The 23,331-nt window shown below is 41.9% G+C and overlaps 1 protein-coding gene across 1 annotated transcript in view; it reads right to left on the bottom strand.

Moving 5' to 3' along the window:
- mcama (melanoma cell adhesion molecule a) overlaps positions 1-22,176 on the bottom strand; it is a 78,907-nt gene extending 56,731 nt beyond the window's left edge. The window contains exon 1 of the mRNA XM_083762168.1: positions 22,087-22,176. Within this exon, the coding sequence (XP_083618294.1) occupies positions 22,087-22,147 (61 nt within the window). The 5' untranslated portion in view covers positions 22,148-22,176. The remainder of the gene's footprint in view (positions 1-22,086) is intronic.
- Positions 22,177-23,331: the final 1,155 nt, after the last annotated feature.

Here is a 23,331-nt window from a genome sequence, read left to right as displayed (position 1 = left end):
CAGCTTAGGGAGCTCATTGGCATTGTCTCAACTGCCTGGATTCTAAATGTCAGGGAATTAATTATTACTAAAAAAAAAGCAGAATTAGCAAGCAATTGAATAAATACATTTGTGTCCAGTGTGTGTGTGTGTGTGTGTGTGTGTGTGTGTGTGTGTGTGTGTGTGTGTGTGTGTGTGTGTGTGTGTGTGTGTGTGTGTGTGTGCATGCGTGCGTGTAGTGTACGTGTGCGTGCGTGCGTGCATGCGTGTGTGTGTGTACAGTGCATGGAAAATACAAGTTGAAATCAGCCTGCGTCATCTGACCAGCATCAATACCTAAAACTAATCGTGGATGCAAAAGCCTTTCAGATCTTCCACGGCCTGTCCAACAAACAGTCCCATTGTGAATACACCAGGGACACAACTTGTGACTCCCTAATGGCGTACCTGATTGGTAACGCCTAATAATGACAATTTCAATTCATTAAAGGTCCAAGGAGCATTCAGTGATTTGGAAAACCCCTCGGTCCGCCCCGGTAACAAGATATGCACTACAGTGGGGGGGACACGTGACAGGCCAACAGCAGACACACCAAGGCCCGCCCCCGCTCGATCATGATTGGCGGAAGGCCCCTCACTAAGTATCCTGATTGGATGAAGGCTGGGCCACCTAGCCAAAAACAAAAAATTAAGGTTTTTTGACCCCAGGGGTTAACTGGGGCCAGGGAGGAACTCCTTATATGGTCAGCACACTCTATAGTAGGGAGGATTATCACAACAAAACAAAAAATAAGTGATATTTGAATTAAGTGAAATCACTGAATATTCTGAAGTGAACCCAAGACGTAAATGCAGAGGTTCAGCAGGAACAACTCTGTAATGTTCCTGAGATTCAGCAAGCAAAAAGAAGAAAAACTATTCAAATCTGACTTTTTCTTGTGACATGATGTTTTTTTTAAACTAGTTGTCTCCACCAGGCCGAAGGCATGGGGGGAGAGTATGTTTTGCACTCCGTCCGTCCGTCCGTGTGTCCGTCCGTGTGTGTGTGTGTGTGTGTGTGTGTGTCCGTGAGCAGCTAATCTCGGCCACCGTTAACCCGGTCGATGCCAAATTTTGCACACACTCCCTGGATGCCAACGATGAACCTCTGCCCCAAACTTTCCAGAACGGCCTGTTATAGCGCCACCAGGAGGCCGCTTTGTGCAAAACAAGTTTTTGCACAGTACACCTACAGATTTTGTCCAAACATCAAACAAATTGGTACACAGTCTCTCTAGAGCCATTCAACGAAACCGGTCTTTCAGATTTCTCAGACTCCATCCTGATTGGTTAAGATTGGCTTCCAAAGTTCACAGGAGTGCTCAGTTTCAAACAGATGTCCTACATTCCTATCCTGGTGGAGACCTGTGCCCAGAAGGGCACTTTTTCTAGTTTCAACCTGGGATTCCTTTATCTTGGGCATGACATAATAGGCTAAAATGTAAAAAAAAATCTTTATTTTTAAAAGAGTAGTTCACCCAAAAAAACAATCTTATTTTCTATAAATTACACACCCCTTGAAGCTTTGAATTCATGCATTTTTTAATTATTATTTTTTCATTCCTAAGCCAAACATTTTATGACAAGTCTTCATTGAACTCTGCAGGTCATCACATTATTGGCTTAGGAATGCAACAAAAACAAACACAACATCTCCATGAATTCAAGGCTTCAAGGGGTGTGTAATAGATATAAAATAAGTAATTTGTTTTGGGTGAACTACTTTGAATTGTTGAAATAGCTCAGAGGCTTGTAGAACAGTTATTTTCACAGCGTGACACCATCATACGACAAAGTATAAAATAGGGCTTAAGTGGTTATGAATAATTAAATTATTACGTTTCGGTATTGGTTTGGTGATGTTAAGGTTATGGTTGTGGTAAAGATCTGTGGAGGACGTTCACAGCACCTGAAAATCCAGCCTCTTTCTCTATGGATGTGTATGCTGTATTTGTGTGAGCTGTGATTTATGATGGGAGGGACTGAGCTCTATGAACACAGTTTAATAAAAGAGAAGGTGCACACTTTCAACTAGCTGACATGAAAAGAGCCCAGCATTTCAAATGGCTCTGCATCTCAAACAGCGAGGGTCTTCAATTTGGCAGCATTTCAGCTAAGTCTGACAAGATTTGTTAGTGTCTCTGAATCCAAAGACTTATTGTGAGTGAATTTATAACCTGCCCTTGGTGTGGAGGGATGAAACCTTGGCACCAAAACATCATCAATCTAAACCTAAAAAGGCCACAATCAAGATTTTCAGCATTACGTATATCTGTATAAAGTAGGCCTATTTATTGTAGGATTAATGTTCAGCTGTCATAACGTGTGTGTGTGTGTGTGTGTGTGTGTGTGTGTGTGTGTGTGTGTGTGTGTGTGTGTGTGTGTGTGTGTGTGTGTGTGTGTGTGTGTGTGTGTGTGTGTGTGTGTGTGTGTGTGTGCATGCGTGTGTGCGTGCTCTAAAACACCACCAACATTGTTCCTAAATTGTCCAGTGATGTCATTGAATGTGAAAACAGCAACCACATGCTGCTTGAAATTCATCATGGGTATTATTGAAGAAGAAAGTCTCTGTCAATATGGATGTAAGTATCGTAAATATTATTGTTTCTACAGACTACATGACAATGAACTTAAATTCACATCAACAGAGTGAGTGGCCCATTAAAATAAATTTATGTTTTGACGAAAAAGTGTAAGTTAAGCCTTGACCAGCATGCCAAGAGGAGTAGAAAAAGACATCTGTTGTGTGACTATGAGGGGAATAATTCACATCTAATAGCTGCTTTCGCTGAGGGCATTGACATTAGTTCGTGCCTGGACAGAGACAACACAGAGAAAGAGATGTTTTGGAGGGATGACATTTCTCTGAGGAGGGGAGCAGAGTTGAGAGGTTACATACCTAAACCATAAATATCATAACCACTACAAGAGTCTCCACTTAAAGACAGCACAATGCTGAGAAGGCAATTATGTCAGCAAAGACACATGGCTTAGAACAGGGTTATTTCATAGTCCCAATCTCAATACTATAGTCATAGTGCCTTGTTCAAGATATGAAAAGCCATCGTGTTGATGTCCAGTAGTCTACACAGTGCTACACAGTATTTCCACTGTACAGTCATTTACTGTACACGAAAAAGGTGTAACCTGGAGATAAAAGGTTATTTTTGCAGACCAGTGCTACATACTGCATAGTGCAAGTGCATACATCCTCCTTCTGTTAAATATGAAACAGGATTGGCATGAGATTGTGATCCAATGTCTTGGTCACCTCCGTGTCCCTTATGTTCGTCTGGGAGGGATGACACATACATGAATCCTGGAAGACAGCTGGGATCTAGAGAGCACGCACAAGGAGCTTCTTTCTTAGGCCAACTAAGAGGAGTAAACAGATTCTCCATGTTGGCTGTTTATAGCTCTTAATGTAAAACACAAGCCAACGCTAGTGCCAAATGAAAACTAAAACACATGACAGACGACGTTGTTTGCGTCTGGAGCTGCCTGGCGTATAGAGCCATCGTAGGCAGACAGTGTTTGTGATACCTAAACAAGACTCTGGTACATATTTGGAAGATGTGATGTCTGTTTACTTTTGGCTTGCATTAAAGCAAGTGATACTGTTTTTGGTTATGAGATGAGGAAGTTAAACGAGCATATCCATTACCTGAAACTCTGTCTTTCAACCATCTCCATTCATTTAAACAGAATGAACAATATGCTCCAAAAAATATTGGAAATGTTTATATAAAACATTGCAACATTAAAATATCATGCCACTATCACGCACAGCCAGCTGAGCAAAGAAATTGTACCACAAACAGTGAGTCTACAGATATAATGTTTGTGTCAAATGTGCCACAACTCTTGTGACATGTAAGCACTGTTTCTGTGATTGATTGCAGTTGTTCAAGTGCCTGCTGGGCAGATTCCAACCGTGTAAATCTAAGCCGCAGAAGTCTCACATTACAGCACTTCTTTGACAGGCTTTTAAAAAGTTCACTGGATGTGGCTAGTGGTCCAACACGTACAGATCCCTTAATGTGATGTCCACATCATCCCAAAAAGCCTGTCTCTCTTTGATCAGCATCATATTTCCAGTTAAAGAGATCGAGGTGAAGATTTAGAAGCAAGCATACAGAAGAAATAAACAAAAAGACAACCAAATCTTTTTTGAGCAGCCAAGTAGCAAAAGCAAATGAGTTATTTGGTGAAACTGAAGAGGAACTCCCCCAGAGCTCTTTTGCAACCAAATGTGTTCTGTAAAAGCTAATGTTATGTTCTGTCACACTGGTGCAAAATGTATAATGCAAAGACCACCAATAGGGGGAGACGCAACCAACTAAAGGATGTGTGATGGGGAATCGATTACTTTGTTTACCCTGCTGTTTTTTCCCCCAATCCCCTCTCTTCTTTTTTCCTTATCCTCTTTGACTGCACAATTCAGTAATTAAAGGACCACTTCATATAATTGGTCCTCACTAATGTTCATGATAAAACACCACCATTTTTTTCTAATCTGTCTGTGTCTCATAGGACACCAGTGACACTGGTGGACGGGTTTATGAACTGCCCACAGCCCTCCTATGAGACACAGACTGAGTAGAATTTTTTTGGGGGGGTATTTTGAAAAGTTGAAAAGTGGTCATTTAAGAAGCAATTATTTCTTGAGAAAGTCAAGTGCACAGTGACCGCAATTCACCATTCAAAAATTACAACAAGCACTGCCTAACCTAGCATGGGGTGCGTAGCGTTAGTCCGGTGTCCCAATAAGCCAACACCCATAAATTCGACTACCCAATATTCCTATTTCCTAACTAACCCTTAACCTGACTCTGCCAGATTGAGGCAGTATTGAGTTCACCACTTGCCTCCTCCTACCTTCTCTTCATCGTTTCTGCCCGAGAGAGACCAGATTGAAGCAGGAGGAGGAACTCACTGCAGCCACCAGCTGGCGGAGTCAGGTTAACAAACCCTATCCCCAAACCCTAACCGCATGCAGAGGCCACGGGTGAGTCTTAACCGGCCACGTAGTCGGATTAACCGGATGTCAGACTAACGCATGCCCCCCACTAGCATTAAACATGCTGCAGCATGGAAGATACAAGGAAAGACGTTTTATTGTTGAGGGATTCCTGTGGGAACTATGCACAAAAACAGATTTCGCACAATTTGTGTTACTTCTGTAAACGTGTGACAATAAAGCTGATTCTGATTCAGTTGCCTGTGTTGTTTTGATGTTGTCAGTTCAGCCGATTCACAATTCAATTTACACTTTTTACACTGCTTATCTACAACAATTGAAGATGATAATGACGGTGATAATGATTAATACAAGTCCGTAAAGGGTGTTGGGGTGTTCCTGATGTTTCATGGTATTGGTACCGTTGTTTGTGGGCAGAAACAAAATCACAAACAGTGGACATCTCTGGAAATGGAAGTGGAAAAACTAATCATATAAAAACAAAAAATAGCACATGCAAACTCTAGTCTTGATGCACATGTGGACATAACTCACCTTTTCATTATCTGACCAAAATTTTATTATCTGTCCAAAATGGCCAGATAATAAAGTTTGCATCTAGAGCTAGAGTATGTGGTTTCTGTTTTTCTGTTTTATGGTATCTCAACAGTTCTGGGAACTGATTAGGCTAACAGCTTCCTGTAACTTAGATGAGATTTACAGTAGCATCTAGGACTAATGACCGGACCTGATGTTTGTCCTTGGGAGCTGAACGCTACTCTGATTCACACTGTTCACTCCCTGACTCCTGAGACATGGACTGCAGAGATATAACCACACGTTTTGCTTTTAGCTCACACACAAAATAAATATTAAACATTATTATTGATCAGATCGAGACTTTGGTGTATTCCTGGATCCATTGCATCACGTTGAAGCATCTCTGAGTCCAGCTCATGACTTGTGTTACAATCCCTCCCTCTCTCTCTACCCTTAATTTCCTGTCAATGCGTTGCATGTTCATATAAAACCATACAAAAACTAGAAAGAGGCAATTCTGGGAAATTGCAAAGTGTGGTTGCCCACATCGCACCCGTCAAAAATGGAATTGCTTTTGGCTCTGCGTTGATTAAGCCACCCTCGACATGTGATTCAGATTTGGGATGGATCGGACATTCCGTGCGTGAATTGTGGAGTGTTTTGTAAAATAGGCCCCTCCCACTAACTTCGGAAGACGATTACGGCCGAACGATACAGAAGATCTAAATTAATCGGATAGGTCCGGAGATCATGTGTACCGATTTTTGTGAGATTTGGACAAAATCTGTAGGAGGAGGAGCAAAAAGTGTGTTTTGAACAAAATTCAAAATGGCGGGAAATCTATCTAGACGCAAATGGGCGGGGCCTATATGGGGAGATGCGTCATGACCCAAGGAATCCAGGGAATTTTTTTTTTTTTTTTACGACCTACGGTTCAAGAGTTATACCCCAAAAGGTCAAGTTGGCTGTTATAGCGCCACCATGAGGCCGACCGATATACATCTAAGGTAATTAATTTTAGTAATTATTATGAATCTCTCCTCCAAGTCTTGTAAGTATAGCCCTTACGGTCTCAGAGAAAAAAATACTTGAAAGTGAGTTTTTGCATTTTCCCATTCATGTCTATGGGGAAATTTAATGCACTAATTAATTCATATTAATTAAACTATCCAACAAATGTCTTATCCCAATACACACACACGATTCCCGATGTAGCCCGTCGTTTTGACATATGGCTCGAGTGCATGCGACAAAAACTGTGGGAGGTATAATGCGGCAAAATAAAGTTTATCTATAATAAAAACATAAATAACAATAATAATAAAAGGTCACAAAAGCAATAGTATGGTTGCCCTCAGGGCAACCACACTAACTAAGAAAAAAAGAATAAGAAAAAAAGAAATGGTTGTCTGAAAATATTTCAGAGAACTTCCAACAGTAGTGGTGATTTATTGCATCCAAATGTAAGTAAATTAAAGTCAGTACTCTTACACCTTTAAAAAAAAATATATATATATATATATATATATATATATATTTAAATATTTGTAAATTATTTAATAAAGAACAACAGATCTAGATCACAGAGCATTGCATTGCGACGTGTTGTGAGCCCAGCCAGCCAGCCACCCACCCACCCACACACACCCCTGTAAGGGAGTGGTTGCACCACTCAAAAAGTCAACTATTTGCTTCTGAGATAAGTAAAGTACTTGAGTAAATGTGACTTCCCCCCACTAACTATCAATATTATGTGATCAACAGGCAGTTCCTCCTGCTATGCGGTACCCTTGAGAGGTGCTGAAACTAAAAGGCTTGTCCCATGGGGCGCTGGGCCAACACTGCTACATAAACAAAGGCTCTGGCAGAGGATATAAAAAGAGAATTTAATGTTCAACCTCCATCATCATGGCAGTCGTTGACAGCCTCCAGGGCTGCCATGGCTGTGGACAATACACTGTATTTCTGCTGTCAGCCTTTAAAATGGTATTATGGTGCATTTATCCAAGGCGCTTTACATAGATTGTGCATTACATTCACCCATTCACGCACACATTCATACACCGATTGTGGCGGAAGCCATGCAAGCCTGCAAGGTATCAAGCAGCACATCGGGAGCAATTGAGCAAGTGTCTTGCCCAAGAACACTTCTACATGTAGACAGGAGGAGCCGGGATTCGAACCGCCGACCCATGGATCATTGGACGGCCTGCTCTACCTCTTGAGCCACAGTCGCCCCACAGCCTTTAATAGGCTGACAGGCTTTGGCCTAGGCTAGGGCCGATTTTCAGTAACATGTAGAATCACAACAATATTTTTGGAATATTCCTGAAGTAGCATAATACCCCCAATCCAAATCCAATGCAGGTTATATTTCTTAAACCCTGGAGATGATATTGCAATATTTTGGTGGGACAGAAATGTGCTATTAGAATTTTGGATTTCATCCAAGATGGGCAGAATAGCAATTACTCCAGTTTGGATGGATATCTGACAAACGTCTCCTTACACAAGGCCTCTTCCCCTCCCTGCTGCTCAGACTCCAGGATTAACCACATTTAAAAGTTATTTCTGAAAGGCACTGTATGCTGATTATGTGCTACTCAAATATTTGGCAAAGATGGACCAGTAATCAAATGCTTCTGGTCTGAAACAAAGACAGAAACGTAGATATATATTTTACACAACAACACTACCAGCTTTTCAACCATGCTGTTAGAGACATTCAATATACAGTAGATACTTTACAGTCTGTCTGGCTTTCATTACTAGATAGTCCAGCATAAATGTCTTCACCAGCAGTGCTCTTCCCAGCCACACTGACCCAACTAAAGCAGTCCAGTGAGTGAATGCTCCTTTTTAAGGCAACACTGTACAATAATGACTTACAGTATATTCCATTTTGGGAGTTCCTGACCTAAGAACCTGAGTTAATATCTTGACTGCATTAGCACCTACTGTCACATGTAGGTTTAATTTGCTGAGGGGTATGGACGGGTGCCCTTGCTTTTGATATCACCCTCTCTAGTCATTAACTTGTATCGCCGGTGGGGATACAAGATTGTATTCGTGCTTCTAAAGACTGAATTAAATACTCTACATGCATTTCCTTTTGAGAAATGTTTGATAAGTTTGAATCAATGTAACTGTGGCACCTCACGTTTTGTATCCATTCTGGAACTAAATCTCAACTCCACTGCTGCGTAATTTGCCTTCCATAGATGTGCTTGCTGCAGTGGACACATTATCTCACAGTGAAGCCTCTCATCACCCCAGCATTCCATGTATTACTACACTATGCCTGGAACCCAGTGGACCTCAGTTGGATGCCGATGAAGATTTATTTCATATCATAACTCATGAGCAGAAGAGTCCACTATGCGCGCACACGTGCACGCGCGCACACACACACACACACACACACACGCACACGCACACGCACACACACACACACACACACACACACACACACACACACACACACACACACACACACACACACACACACACACACACACACACACACACACAGACAGAGCCAGAACACAACTGATGTTAATGGCATGGCCCATTAGTGAGTGAAGTACGTCAAATACAGAGGAAGGCTTTTCTTAAACCCCGGGGCCACCATGCATATTCATGTACATATGTGGAGCCTACTATGCAGCAGCAGAATCATCCTAGATTCATCCTGGACTCATGATAATTAGACTAGATGTTAATGTATGGGATTGCTGCCGAACGTGACATGTGGTTGGCACTGTGCCAGGTGCAGAATAAAATGCATTTCCATACACCCCTATGATCAGAAGGAATCATGTATACTGGGATATAAAGTTGAACACCAAGCAAAAATACAATATCACTGTCAGATAATTTAATAGTTTAACAGATTCCAATAGCCGAGTGATTAGGGACCAGGTTGCATACCACATGGGCTGAAAACTAGGTATACGCAAATAACTGCTTTTAATATTTAATATCATATTGTCTATGTCCCTCAAAGTTATTTTTAATGATTTGAGCCTCAATCACCACTCTGATATAACCTTGTCATTTATTTCTGGACTTTGAAAGCAGTTTTAGCTGCAGTACCACAATGTCCTGAGATGGTGGGGGGTGCTGATATGCAGATTATTTATTATTTGAGTCATTATAATACTGATGCTAGATAAAACCAGGCTTGTTTCCATTCCATGCCAGCTTGGAAAATCAACAATGGTGGACATTGTAAACAAAGTGGAAATGCAAATTTGGAACTGAAGACTGAAGAAGAGGAGGAATTATACAAAGTAGGGTGACATTGATGACATCACGATGAGGACAAAATCAGTTGAGCTGTTCCTGAGAGCAATTTCCATTAAAGCACCAGTATGATATGAAAGCCTGATTGTTCAAAATTGGTTATTTGTGGGGATAGAAAACACATATGGGAGCCCCAAAAACACAAAATAAATGGAAAAAGTTGAATTTTATGTCCTTTAATGAACTGGTGGGGGTGGCCACATAAAAACATAATTTTAACACTTTCTGTACACTTTTTTGAAAATAATCTTCCTCTTATATTAGTATAAATGGTAATTGGTGCATTTAAATAGCGCCAATGCACAAAAACAAACTTCACCCACTCTTTTACTTTGTAATTCTGTGATGTGACAATTAAGCTGATTCTGATTCTCAAATGCCTGACAGTGAGTCCCCGGTTTGATTCCTGGCCAGCTGGACCATTTGCTGCAGATTTGTCCACTGCACCTATCAAATAGTCTCAGAGAAAGCCCCAAAGTATAACTTGTAAAAGCTTAGGCCTACAATCGGTAGTTGGTAAGGGCTGACACTTCAGGTTTACTAGTCTGAGCAAGCATGTTGAGTGGGACTCAAAGTTTAGCTTGGCTGGCATTATTGAAAAGCATGCAGAAAACTTGGACTCGGCTAAATGCTTATTTGACATATTGTCTCTGGAGAACATGAAGACTAAACGCCAAGCCTGGTTTATGTTCACATATTAAAATATCCTTGTCCATACTTATATTAAAACCTGCAACAGCTGAGGCAAATATTGGCCTCAGTTTGAATGTCAAGTCTTCTCATTTCAGTTGGCAATTAATGTAAGGGTAACTTCTTCTTCTTTTTTTTTTTTATAGCCAAATCGAAAGGTGACAGCAAGCCACCAGTAACCCCAGAGAACAAAAGTAAGAAGACGACTTGACATTCCTGGAGACAAAGACATGGTCTGAGGGGATGTACGGAGATAACATGACTAAGAGACGCTGGCATTACATTGTTCTCTGAAGAAACATTATCATATCAATTACCAAAGTTCACAACGTAAAGACAGAAATATAGCCTCCAACTAATGACATAATGCTGGGGTCAAATTTCACAAACCCCACCACGCTTTAGGCATTTAATGCTGAGTGTTTCTCTTACACTAGGAATGTTTTCTCAACTTACCTCACCATGTGAGTAACTACAAACTCATTACCACTGTATTATGTAGTCTTTTCTTTTTTTTGGCAAAAGGTTAACGACAGAATGGAGAGATCACAACGTTTTAGAAATCCATAAAAATAAACTTCCCAGCAACTCTTGAAATTGGCTGGCAGTGGTCTATGCTAATGCATCTACTTAATATATTCTCACACGTTTTTACATTATTCATTTTTGTTTCACTTTCAGCTGCTTCCAAAATGTCCATACCAGCTTTATTAGCATGTTTCCCTTGATTTCAGGCTTCTGTAAAAAATAGTCTGTATGTGGAAAAACAGAGGCTATTTATTGGATACTATACAGAGTAGCATCATGCTGTTGGAGAATTGGAGTTGCTTTTCTTGTATTAATGTTGACTAGATATGGAATATAAATGTGTTCTGTTTTCATTCTACCCCAGGATCCCATGTTCTCCACCTGAGAGAGGGCTGGAGCAATTCTAACTGGTATGTAGAGCTTGATGTTCTAACAATTTGATAGTTTTACTTTGCAGTGCCAAGTTTTACTTTACTGTACTTGCCAGCGTCTGATAAAGCTGACCTTAATTAGGAACCTTGTGGATCCTTTCAGCACAGAGGTTGTAGGGAGTGAAAACAGCCAGGCATGGCGAGCTCCTTCAGCCAGGCATGCGAGCTCCTTCATTCTGTATTGAGTTACTGAATTATCGTTGTCGAACTTGTCGAGCGGAAAACCTTGTACTAAAGAGTTACTTTTCAGGAAATTGTGTTTTAAATGTATCCAATGTAGTTACTGTATAATTTAGTCATAAGCTCAATACTTCATTGGTGAAATATGTATAAAAAACCCACTTCAGACTTAACCATTTCAAACCTGGTCATGTCATTCGGTGAAAAGTTAAACACACTCACTTCACACCCGTGTGAAGTGAGTGGCTCATCATACATCCTCTCATTCCGGCCAATCACAATTTACGTCCTCACCTTCGTCTTCAATGTTTGTATTTACACAATGTTAGCGTTTACACAAACCCTCAAAGCTGGACATAGGAGGCCCTCAAAAAGATCTACAATCACAACCTACTATTTTTGCTACACTTTTGCACGACACGACTAAATAACTAAATAATAAATAAAACATTTAGATAAATGAAATATGGAGAGAATTTTTTTCTGCCCAACAGCGACGATAAATAAACACAGGCAACGATCCAAAAGATACCTCCCTGAACTTCTAGACTGACCCCTTTAACTGCATATATTATTACTGCATTACTTACTGCTCTCTCTTAATCAATACACTTGACACAAAAGAACCGTAGTATATCATCCTCAGGCTCTCCCAGCAGGAAAAAACAAACAGGGTTGAGGGAGAGGTGTGTGGGGAGTCGGGCTCAGCGGGTGGGGGCAAGGCCGAAGGGGTAAAAGATTGAGAGAAGATTGAGAAGGAGGGGTAAGACATCGTTGTGGTGTACGATTTCTGTGTAACTTGAGCTTTGCACAACGAAATCCCCTGCTTCCCCCAAATCTGCCCGCTCTTATGAATTGGGGAGCCAGGTGTGTGCAGCTGCCGGTGTTTGCAGACAAAGAGCGAGAGAATCGGAGAAAGGAAAGGAAAGGGGGGGAGGGATGGGGGGGTATCTTCTGAAAAGAAAAAAAAAAGCGACATCAGAGAGGTTTTTTTGCGGGTCCCTCTGGCATTGGCAGGATTTGTGCCAAGGCTCGGATCCTGGCCCGAGAGAGTGTGCCATGTGTCCCACAGATGGGAGGAGAGCTCAAAATATGACGGGACATCAAGTAGTACAGATGGCCAACTCCACCTATGATCTGTTGAGACTCTAAAATGATATGTAAATGACAGCATGCCAATGGCAGCTCCAACCGTAATGAAGGCTATGCATTGTGTCGCGTATACAAAAAATATAAACCGACAAACATTTATTTTACGACTTGTGGTGGGCTTAATGATTCACACGGGACGGTTGGTAAAGAATACCCGATTAGCACACAATGGATGTTCATATAAAGAAGGTTGGCATAATTGGCATACATTTGGCGAAAATAAACAAACATGCATACAGTATAGCCGATCTACAAGCTCACAACGCATCACAACGAGATGCATTGTGAGCTTGTAGATCAGAGCTCTACTTTTTTTTGGGGGGGGGAGAGTTTTGGTCTAGAGGGGAAAAAAGAGGGGACCAAGGATAGACCCCTGGGGAGCCTATATCAGTGGATGAAGTCATCAGCCTGCTCCACAGATAGTAGGAAGCGAGAGAGTTGTGGCAAGCAAAAATGAGAAAACCTCTGGTAGGATCTGATCCAAGGCCATTAGGGCTACTGTGGTTCTGAGGGTGAGACAGATAGTGTAACCACCACACCACAATAGGCATGCAAGTAGACCTAGCTGGTATCAAAACAACAGTCATAATTATTTTTTAATACAACGCTAACTTCCCACTTGTGGCTTCTGCAGTGAATTATACACATTCTAGCAGTTGAATTATTCACATTGAAAACTGATAGTGTCCAAAGCAAAACTAATTGTAAGAATCCATCCAAAGCCAGCAAGAATTTGAAAAACTTTTGTTGTGTGTGAAAAGATTCTAACTTGGCACCAAAATGCACTTCCTACTGAATTAAGCAACAAAATAAATGTTCTTTCATGGACTGCAGACATTGTGTGGTTTTCTGACAGTGTGAGAGTTGCCCTGATAATGCCCTGGAATTATTCCACTACATTCTCAACCCCCCTCCAAGCACATGGTTGCCTGTTCTTCCCTCTCACGGCCAATTACCACTGTTAAGTCTAACCGTCTGACTTTGCTAAACATCCATCTCCAGTTGCTAAAAAAAGGGCGCTATCTTCTGTGAAGGCAAATTTCTCACCCTGCATACATTCCCCTCTGCTGGAATAGAACAGCTAAAACTCGATAGGATTGTTTTCGCAGATATTTGGTGCTGAAGGGAGATGGTTGATGCATAGGAGGAAATTCCCCCAAATAGAGCAGGGGATGAAGTTAGACCACTTCATACAGAGGCAGCTGTTTGATATCAAACCCCACTCTGAAACCAATGATCCACAGACTGGAGATATGTACTGTGTGCCTGGCAAAGCCCTTAGCTTCTTAGATTTCTGTTCAAGGGGTGGAAGTCTGTTCATACAAATCTGGCAGCTTGTATATGTAGGGGTTACGCATTTCACAATAGGCCAAAGACTTCAATGCAGCACCAAGACAAACAACGTGAGCAGACTCTTTGATAGGTGAACTTTTGCAAGCGAGGCTTACTCAAAAGTAAAAGTACATAAAAATCATGCTTGTGCAGTACTGCACTGCGGTAACTTGTTTCACTGACCGTCTCCCCTGCCCCCAACCTAAGCTGTCACAGAACAACCCGAGGCCATGAGAAGCCCCTGCCCATTGTTTGGGCCCACACTTCGACGATCAACTTCAAATGGCACAAGGGTGGGGGAGTTGGGGTGCTGGGGGGGGGGGGGGGTGATTTGACGCTTGGCTTAGCCCCCCATGTCCCTGTCTTGGCTGCTCCAGGGCTTTATAGCAAGAAGTCTGAGAGCTGAGGCATTAATGTCACAGCCTTGATCAAGTAGACTCCAGAAAGAGACATGTCACAGTTAGCTTACCTCCCCTGAAGGCAGACATCAGAGTTGAAAATGTCAGATCTGGAAACCGGACGATGTGACTTCTGTTCTTTGCTGTGTAGAAAGTCCATGTCTTTTCATGAGAGCACTTTTTTTGGACATTTCTGCCTTTTCAGACATTGGGGAGAGGGGGTGACACATGCCATGGGCCAAATTTCAAACATGGGAACATGGTACCTACCTACTGTACAGTATGTACACTGTACAGTTGAACTATGCATGATAATTGCTTGGGCCTTGAGGGTGCCCGGGAAGCCAATTACTTTGACCGCAATAATTTATCTGACGTTTATATACAGTCCTAATCAATGTCAGTCTCACAATTGCTTCTAATGCTACGACAACATGGAGTTACAATGCCATGTGGTACAATAAGGCACACTCTCTTTAATGAAAACAATGAGTCAGTGTGTTAGATTATGTGCCTGTCATGCCTGGCTGTCACTCATGTCTAATGCAGTAATCCGGCGTGAGCAATTGAAGCCAACAGCTGCCCACAACCCTGCTAGCTTCAGGACCGCTCAAAGGACAAAACACGCTCCCTCATACAGAGGACAAAACACGCTCCCTCACACAGCGCCCGTCAAGACGTGAAGAAAAGGGGGCTGGAGTCACGAACCGACGGAACCGCTGCTTGTGCTCTGCCTCTTCTCATCGCTTGCAGACAGAGAGGGGGGGGGGGGGGGGGGGGGTCATGAATAGGATAAGCATTGTTCCAAGCAGACAGGCATTCTCTCAAGTTTGGCTTCAATAAAATAAACATATTTTCTCTTACAGTAGATGTGGATGGGGTGGTGAGGAAAGACATGCCTCAAGTCCCCCAGGGGGGAATTAATTAAACGTCTGAAAGTGTACTTTAAGCACAAGTGTGTTTATCTTCCTAAACGACCATCTAGAATGAATTATACGCATGCTGGCTCCTACAGCAGCAACATCACACTTTGTGACAAAAGTGACGCTAAGCAGTCATTTATGATACACTAATGTATCGCAAATGACTACAAGTAAAGTTAACAGATCAGTGCTTCATCCGGGGGGCTGGTGTTACTGATGTATCTTATCTTGATCTATGTGTGCGGCAACGAAAAGCAGCTGTGTGTGTCAGGCTGAGGCTACAACATTGTCACCATGGTTTGTATCAAGACGTGTTAAACAAAAGAACAGAGCACAAGACTACTTACTATTAACTTATTCAGATGTTTGTTGAGAGGTGTACTTAAGATGTCTTGCAAAATCATCTTTCTTCGACCGTATATTTATCTATAGCCTATGTGGATGCTTCACCAACAGAAGGAAGACCTGGGACCTATCCTTTTCCCTGCTGAAATACCCTTTGTGCATGACACTAAAGGATGCTGTCCTGTGTCTGATCTTATGGTCACATGCACCTTTACGAGAGAGCCACTTAAAAGAATTTCCCTACAGGGATTATAAATTAACCATATCATAAAACTATCAAAATAAAAGCACAACTATAAGACTGCTCCATTTTTAGTGCTGTATCTAAAATCACTGGTGATAATGGTGAAACTAAAGGCAATAACTGTTGTGCTTAATGTGCTATAAACCCATGGGTATGCTTACAAGGAGGCAGATGGCAGGGTGTTGGAGTGAGTTAGGAGCTGGAATGTGTCCATTTTGTTCCAGAGCCATCTGACGTTTGAAAGTCGAACTGGCGGGAATAGTGCTGCCATGGTGGTTCAAGCAGTTAGTGTGTGCATCACATGATTCCAACAGCACAGGCTTGAATCTGGCTCAAGACGCATCTCTTTTCTCCCATCTCTCTTCACTGAATATCTAATGATGCAGAGATAACTCAAAATAACCTCAAGCCAAATTAGCCCACTACAGGTACTAGTCTCATAAATAGAGCTAGAACCAACCCTCTCATTAGTCATTAATAGTCCATTCTTACTGGTCCTACACATCATTTACACTTGACATTATACTGCCATGATTTCATTATGAAATATGCGTTTCCTATATTCGTGTTTTCAATTAGGTGGCGTCTGGGTGGGATGCTTGGCATCATTTTGGCTCCATTTAAAATTAGAAATTAGTGTGCAACGAAGACGCGAGGTCTGTAGCAGGATCTGACCATGTGCGCTGCCATGTTGCTACAGGACAAAAATCCATCACCCAAAGTTCTTATTATCTCAAGCAGCTGTCCAAATGGGCTGGGGGCAAAAACCCTGCTGCAGTAAATCTCTTCCCAAACATCACCCATGTTTAAATGAAGATCTCTCCCAGAGAGGGTAAGAATAATGGGGATTGGTCTATTAGTCTACCAATTAGCTGCCGTCCATCAGTGAGCTATCATTGCATTACATTTGACCTCTCTCAACCTGGCATCCGTATTTTGGTCATTAATAGACAAACATAGCAGATCTACTAAGATCTAAGCTCGCTAGTTTCTAGAATGACTACTTTGGACAAGTGACACCATTGTTGATTGTACAAGGAAGTATAAAATCGGGCTCAAACGGTTAAACTCTGTTTGTTTTGGCCGCTATAGCACTACTGCGTCTGTCCACCCAGTTGTGTATCACATGTTTCCCAGCATGTGCACCAGGACGCAGGAGCAGCTCATGAGCATGGGGGGTGACAGGGACCTGTCAATAAAAATTAGGAGCGGGGTGGGGTGGGGCGGTGCCGCATGCCAAGCCATTTAACTGAACTGAAATCCGGTTGTAAATACAGTGACAATGTCAACATTCAATGTTGCACATTGTATGAGGTAATAAATCCTTGTATTTATTTATACTATTATGTAAATGAATTAATCTTTCTGGCTAGGACAGATGAGGTAGCACTGAATGCAAAATGTAGTACGCACTACTCACTCACTCACTCACACACGTGTCACACGCACGCACACACACACACACACACACACACACACACACACACACACACACACACACACACACACACACAGTCACGCACAGTCACACACACACAGTCACACACGCACACACAGTCACACACAGTCACACACACACACAAAACTCAAACTTAAGTTGATCTGATCAATGAATCTGAGAACGAAAAATACCGTAGAGACAAAGACAAGTATTTCCATGATCTGGGCTCCACATGGGGCAGTATTAGTAGAGTTTTATATGAGGCTCTTTTATTCAAAGTCCTTTCATACTCACTATCTTGCCATCTGGGGTCAGTTAAGCTCAGTGAGAAAGGCTCATTTGAAAACTGTAATAATTCTCCATTATCAAGTGGAAAGCACAATTCTTTTGTTGTGGGCGTTTGCAACCGGTCCCCCCAGCAGCAACAGCCTGGCATTGTGTGTCCCTTGGACTGAGGTCAGGGAGCACTTCATCTAGCAGGAAGTGGAATTTTTCCCAGCACCGTTCGCTGAAGAAAGTGTTCTGCCACAACACACGCCCATGGTTCTAGGACGGCTTATGGCCATCCAGCACACAGACCTACTCATGTGTTACAGTCAAGCCAACAGCCCATTATTTTGTCATTCTTCACCACCATTACCGCTTTAGAGTTTTAATATCTTAAAGCGACACGGGCACGGCTATGCATTGTTTGAGACTGTGACTCAATACACCAAGTCGTTTTGCAGCCTGACCCTCAAGTTGTCTAGTACAGCCCTGTATTTCTATCAGTAGCACTTCCCAGGTTGCGTACTGCGGCTACTGCCCCCAACAATCAAAGGGTTAAGTTTAGGTTTAGGACTATGATTGGAGTAAAGGTTTGTGAAAAGTGAAAACACTCACACACTATATATTAGATAGTGATATTTGGTCAAGGACCTTCTTCAGGCAAGGTGTTAATAAATATTCAGCAATTTTAAAACAGTGTGCATTTTTACTTTTCATGGATTGATTTACTTGATCAGGATTTTTTTTATTCAGCTGTGCAAAGTGTCTAATCTGGGCTGGGGTCTTCCAATCCTATGAAAGGAATCTATTGTTACCAGGCTGAAGTGTAGTGCATCTCCGGCCGATAGGTGTGAACGATTTTGCCGTGTTAATGGGGTACCATTTAAAACAAAGGCTACTAAACAGATATTTGCTTTTCTTGTTTTTTCGCCACCTCTCTTCAAAGTTGGACTGGGCCAGCTCTAAACTGACTGGGCCACGGCCCACGTGGCCCAATGGACCCTACGCCGGTGATTTATATACTGCTTTTATCCAAAGCACTTTAGGATTGTGCATTACATTCATCCATTCGCACGGCGGTAGAAACCATGAAAGGCACATCAGGAGCGATTAGGGGTTCAGAGTTTTGCTGGCAACCTCATGGTTCCTATCCAGCCACTCTACCGGCCACCCTACGCAACCCCACCCTAGATAACCACTGCCACCCCTGATAGAGTCCTATGGTAGCACAAAAGTCCTCTGCAGACTTCTCACCCAATCAATGGCAATGTACAGTATCCCTTTAAACTGATGTTCTCCCAATGTTGAAACTGAAATTGAAATCTAACTGAAGGCACAGAAGAAGTACCGTTCATGGCCAATGAAGCTTATGAAGGTACTCCAGCAAACTTGCAAACTTGTATAGTATCCCTTTTAACTAGGCATGACGTCGAAATAAAGATTTCAACGAGATAAAAATAGCAGACCTACAAGCTCGTAGCACGCCACTCGGTGGCGCGCTATGAGTTTGTAGATCTGCTATTTTTCAATAGCTAAAGTATAACATAATGCTTAGTTAAAACACCAAAAGGGGTTCCCGCCCAAAATGGGTTAAGCTATAAAGCAGAGCTGACCTAAAAATAATCTGTGAAACAAATAAATGATTGTTGTCTACAGATTCACAGGAGCAAAAAGTTCCAACTTGGCTCTCCATAACCAACTGGAAGTGGCTGAGGTTGCGGACCTATACTTTCCTGCCTGGCTCAATGCTGGCCGGGCCTTATAGGAGAACTACAGCAGCACCAGTCGGAGGCCACACACCTGGAGCTAGTTTTGGACCAGTAGAGCACTTTGCAGAAAAGGGGCTATGTTATAATTCCTCCCCGTGTGGTTGACTACGGCAGGAGAGACCTCATGCATACTGGAATCACTGGCTTTTGGGATTGGACCTCTGCTGATTCAGTCAGCCATAACTCATAAGTCTGTTGGCTGACCAGTCAGCCAGAAAGTCACCAAAGTGGAACCATGGGGTGGCCAGGCAGTTCATCCAGTCAGAGTGCATACCGCACAGACACCCTCTCTATCTTCCTGCCTGCCTTTCTGCATTGGGCTGGGCAAGGGCAATAAAGCACAAATGTCATAAAATAATCTTTAGAATTGGGCCCAAACAAGTAGATAGATAATTACATGCCTCGCATGGGCCCGGCTTTTTGTTCTTTTCAGTTGTGTTGTTTTGATGTTTTCACAATAAAAGCCCCCTGGCTGTTGCTCAACAGGGAACAGCATCGCTTGTATTCATGTTTCAATACTGTTCAACAACACTGTTCTTACAAGGCTTGATACTCTGCCCTTTCCCGTTGCACTATACCACCAGAATACAAATGGCAAACATATTATTATATTATATATTTAGGATCAATAAAAGTCAGTCTACATAAACTGAAGTATATATATGGATTTCTTATCATCTTTAGGACTGATTTCCATGCGGGAGCAATGCTTTTAGTCAGAAATTGTATTTGAAGTAAGTGCTCTCATGATGTATTAGGGAGTCGATGCTTTTTCTAACAATGGTTGTTTTTGAAGGCTTCTCAAAGGACCAGGGTCTCTGTCGCTGTGGTCAATAGCTTAATCCAAAAACAGACGGATTTACTCAGTCTGCGACAGAGGCGAGGAGGAAATGAGGATTACATGGACATGACCCAATTAAGACAAGGTTAGTCAAGGAAAAAGGGATTTAAGCGAAAAAGAGGGCTAAGGGGAGGCTGGAGTGAGCACTGCCCTCCCGAGGTGTTAGATGCCGGGTAAGGTTTCATTCAAGCACAATTAATGTACTATGTATATATACACACACACACAAACACAACTAGAACAGTGAAAACAGGAGGAACTGTATGGTTGAGGGCAGCAGTAGTAAATTATCAAGTAATCAGGTAAATTGAATTCAAGTGCTACAATACCAGTATTATATTCTCTCATCAATATAAAACCTAAACTACCCATCATAAATATGCATGCTGCTGATGGGAGAAACTATACTATTTTCAGAATTGTAGCATCACAGATTGGGGAGACCCACCAGCAAGCACTTCATAACACATTATCCTATTGCTCCAATGGCATAACTGTCAACACCAGCCACACATGCTTCTCACGAGTGAGAAGTGAGTTACACCGACATTGGTGACATACTGTCTGTATGTCACTTAAGAAGTGGCTGAATCAGAATTGTGCTGCAAAAAGTCTATACACAGATATTTCCCTAGCTGTAGACATTATTGAGAGTAAGCGTTTTAACGATATTAGTCTCCATGAAGTGCTGTGGTATTAACATTCCAAACGTGGCCAACACAAACAACCCGCAATGGCAAACGCTTAGAAAAGTCATCATGCCAGCCACCCTCTCTCCATTGTGCAACAGGAGACCCACTGTCGAAACAGCAAATGCGACCTCTGGCGGCACATAATCCGACAGGTCTCTAATGTCCGTGTAGCAGCGGTACCACTATTCTTCTTAATCCAAGCAATTTAATCAAGATGTGGGATACTGTAAGAACGTAGCTACTATTAATAGTATAAAAACATTTATTTAAAAAAGCAAGATAGCGTTTAGGCTACTTGGAATTGGGGTTTCCATATAATTAATAGTCAAGAAATAAAATACATAATACTTAAGGCTATCATCTGGCGGTTACAGTCAAATTATGAAACTCAAGTCTGGTGTGGTAGTTGCGTTGTTGTTATGCACAAAAGACAATCATGACATTAACGTCCAATGGCGCATTTGTGATAATAAGACTTCAATTAAAGTTAATTAGGCTTAATTTTGTACCAACTGCACACGGGAGTTCAAACGAACACATTTTCTCATGTGAAATGATTACTGTAAAAACCTGAGCTTATCAAAGATAGAATTTAGTGTTTATAAGACGGTCAACTTTAAGGCAGACTAGAACTATAGAACATCATGAAGTTGACGCTACTAAAATGTGAACAAAATCAATTTGTTCGAGCGCCACTTTGCACATGAGGAGGGTCGCAGTTCAAATGTACTAAACAAGAGACGATGAGTTAAAAACCAACAATTTAGTCATTAATATGACGAAAATATATCACACTGTTTCGTTTAGAAACAACAACACAAATATGTATCAACAACAACACGGTCGTGTCGCAGGCATGCAGCATCCTCCAGACAACAACACGCTGCGGTTCACTTCACTGCGACACGCGCGCATCTCATCCCATTGAAACTGGCAAACTGCGCGAAAGTATACGGCTACAAAACTTTACAACAACAAAGTACACTTTAAATCGCATTTGGTTTAATTTCCTGTCCTGTACTGTACTCACCACTGCAGGTCAGGGAACACACGTGTAGAAGGAGAAGAAAGGCATGATGGTTGAAAGCCATGGTGTTGATGTTATGTTGTTGCTGTAGTACTCTCCTACTCCTAGATACAGTGCACAACTAGAAAATTCGCAATTTTAAAAAATTGCAGAGTGTGGTTGCCGCAGTGGCTTACATATGCCCCTCCCACTAGTATTGCCAGCCAATTACAATTTCAAGTCACGCCTTAGATCATGCGTAAGTAATTCGGAGGGGATTTAACCCCCGAAATTCATGTTTTTGCGACAAACGGTTACATTTCTCGCGTTTGCGGCGCCCCCTATGGATGAAAATGGAATTGCTTTTAGAACTTGGTTGATTGAACCACCCCGGACATGTGATTCAAATTTGGGATGGATTGGACATTCCGTTCGTGATTTATGGCATTTTTGTGATATAGGCCCCTCCTACTAACTTCGGAAGACGATTACGGCCGAACGATACGTACTACCAAAATTCTGCATCTGGTGTTTTAATCGGATATGTCCAGAGATCATGTGTGCCGATTTCTGTGAGATTTGGACAAAATATGTAGGAGGAAAAGCAAAAAGTTTGTTTTGGACAAAATTCAAAATGGCGGAAAATCCATCATGGCGGAAATGGGCGTGGCCTATATGGGGAGATGCGTCATGACCCAAGGAATCCAGGGAAAAAATAATTTTGATTTTACGACCTACGGTTCAAGAGTTATAAGCCAAAAGGTAAAGTGGGCTGTTATAGCGCCACCATGAGGCCGACCTATAAAATTATAATTTTAATTAATTTTAGTCATAATTAAGAAATATCCCTAAAAGTTTTGTAACTATAGTGATTACAGTCTCCGAGGAAAAAATACTTGAATGTGATTTTTTGCCTTTTCCCATTCATGTCAATGGGGAAATTTAATTCACTAATAAATTCATATCAATTAAACTATACAACATTTCTCTTAACAAAATACAAGCACACGATTCCCGATTTTTCCGGTCAATTTGACATATGGCTCAAGTGCGTACAGCATACAGTGTGGGAGGTATAAAGCGACAAAAAAAAGACTACTGTGGAATAATAAAATTAATAATAATAATAAAGTGTTACAATTACTAGAGTCTGGTTGCCCCTTTTGGGGCAACCACACTAATGAAGTGGAGGTAGAGAGACGGAGGCAGTGTGGTGAGAAGAGAGGAGAGAGGAGGGAGGGAAGGAGGGGGGTTAGGAGCAGTGGTGGA

The sequence above is a fragment of the Protomyctophum parallelum genome, assembly GCF_964188405.1.
Source record: "Protomyctophum parallelum genome assembly, chromosome: 1".
NCBI classification, from domain to species: domain Eukaryota; kingdom Metazoa; phylum Chordata; class Actinopteri; order Myctophiformes; family Myctophidae; genus Protomyctophum; species Protomyctophum parallelum.
Note: the sequence above shows the minus strand (reverse complement) of the source record. Positions and strands in the feature narration are given on the sequence as shown.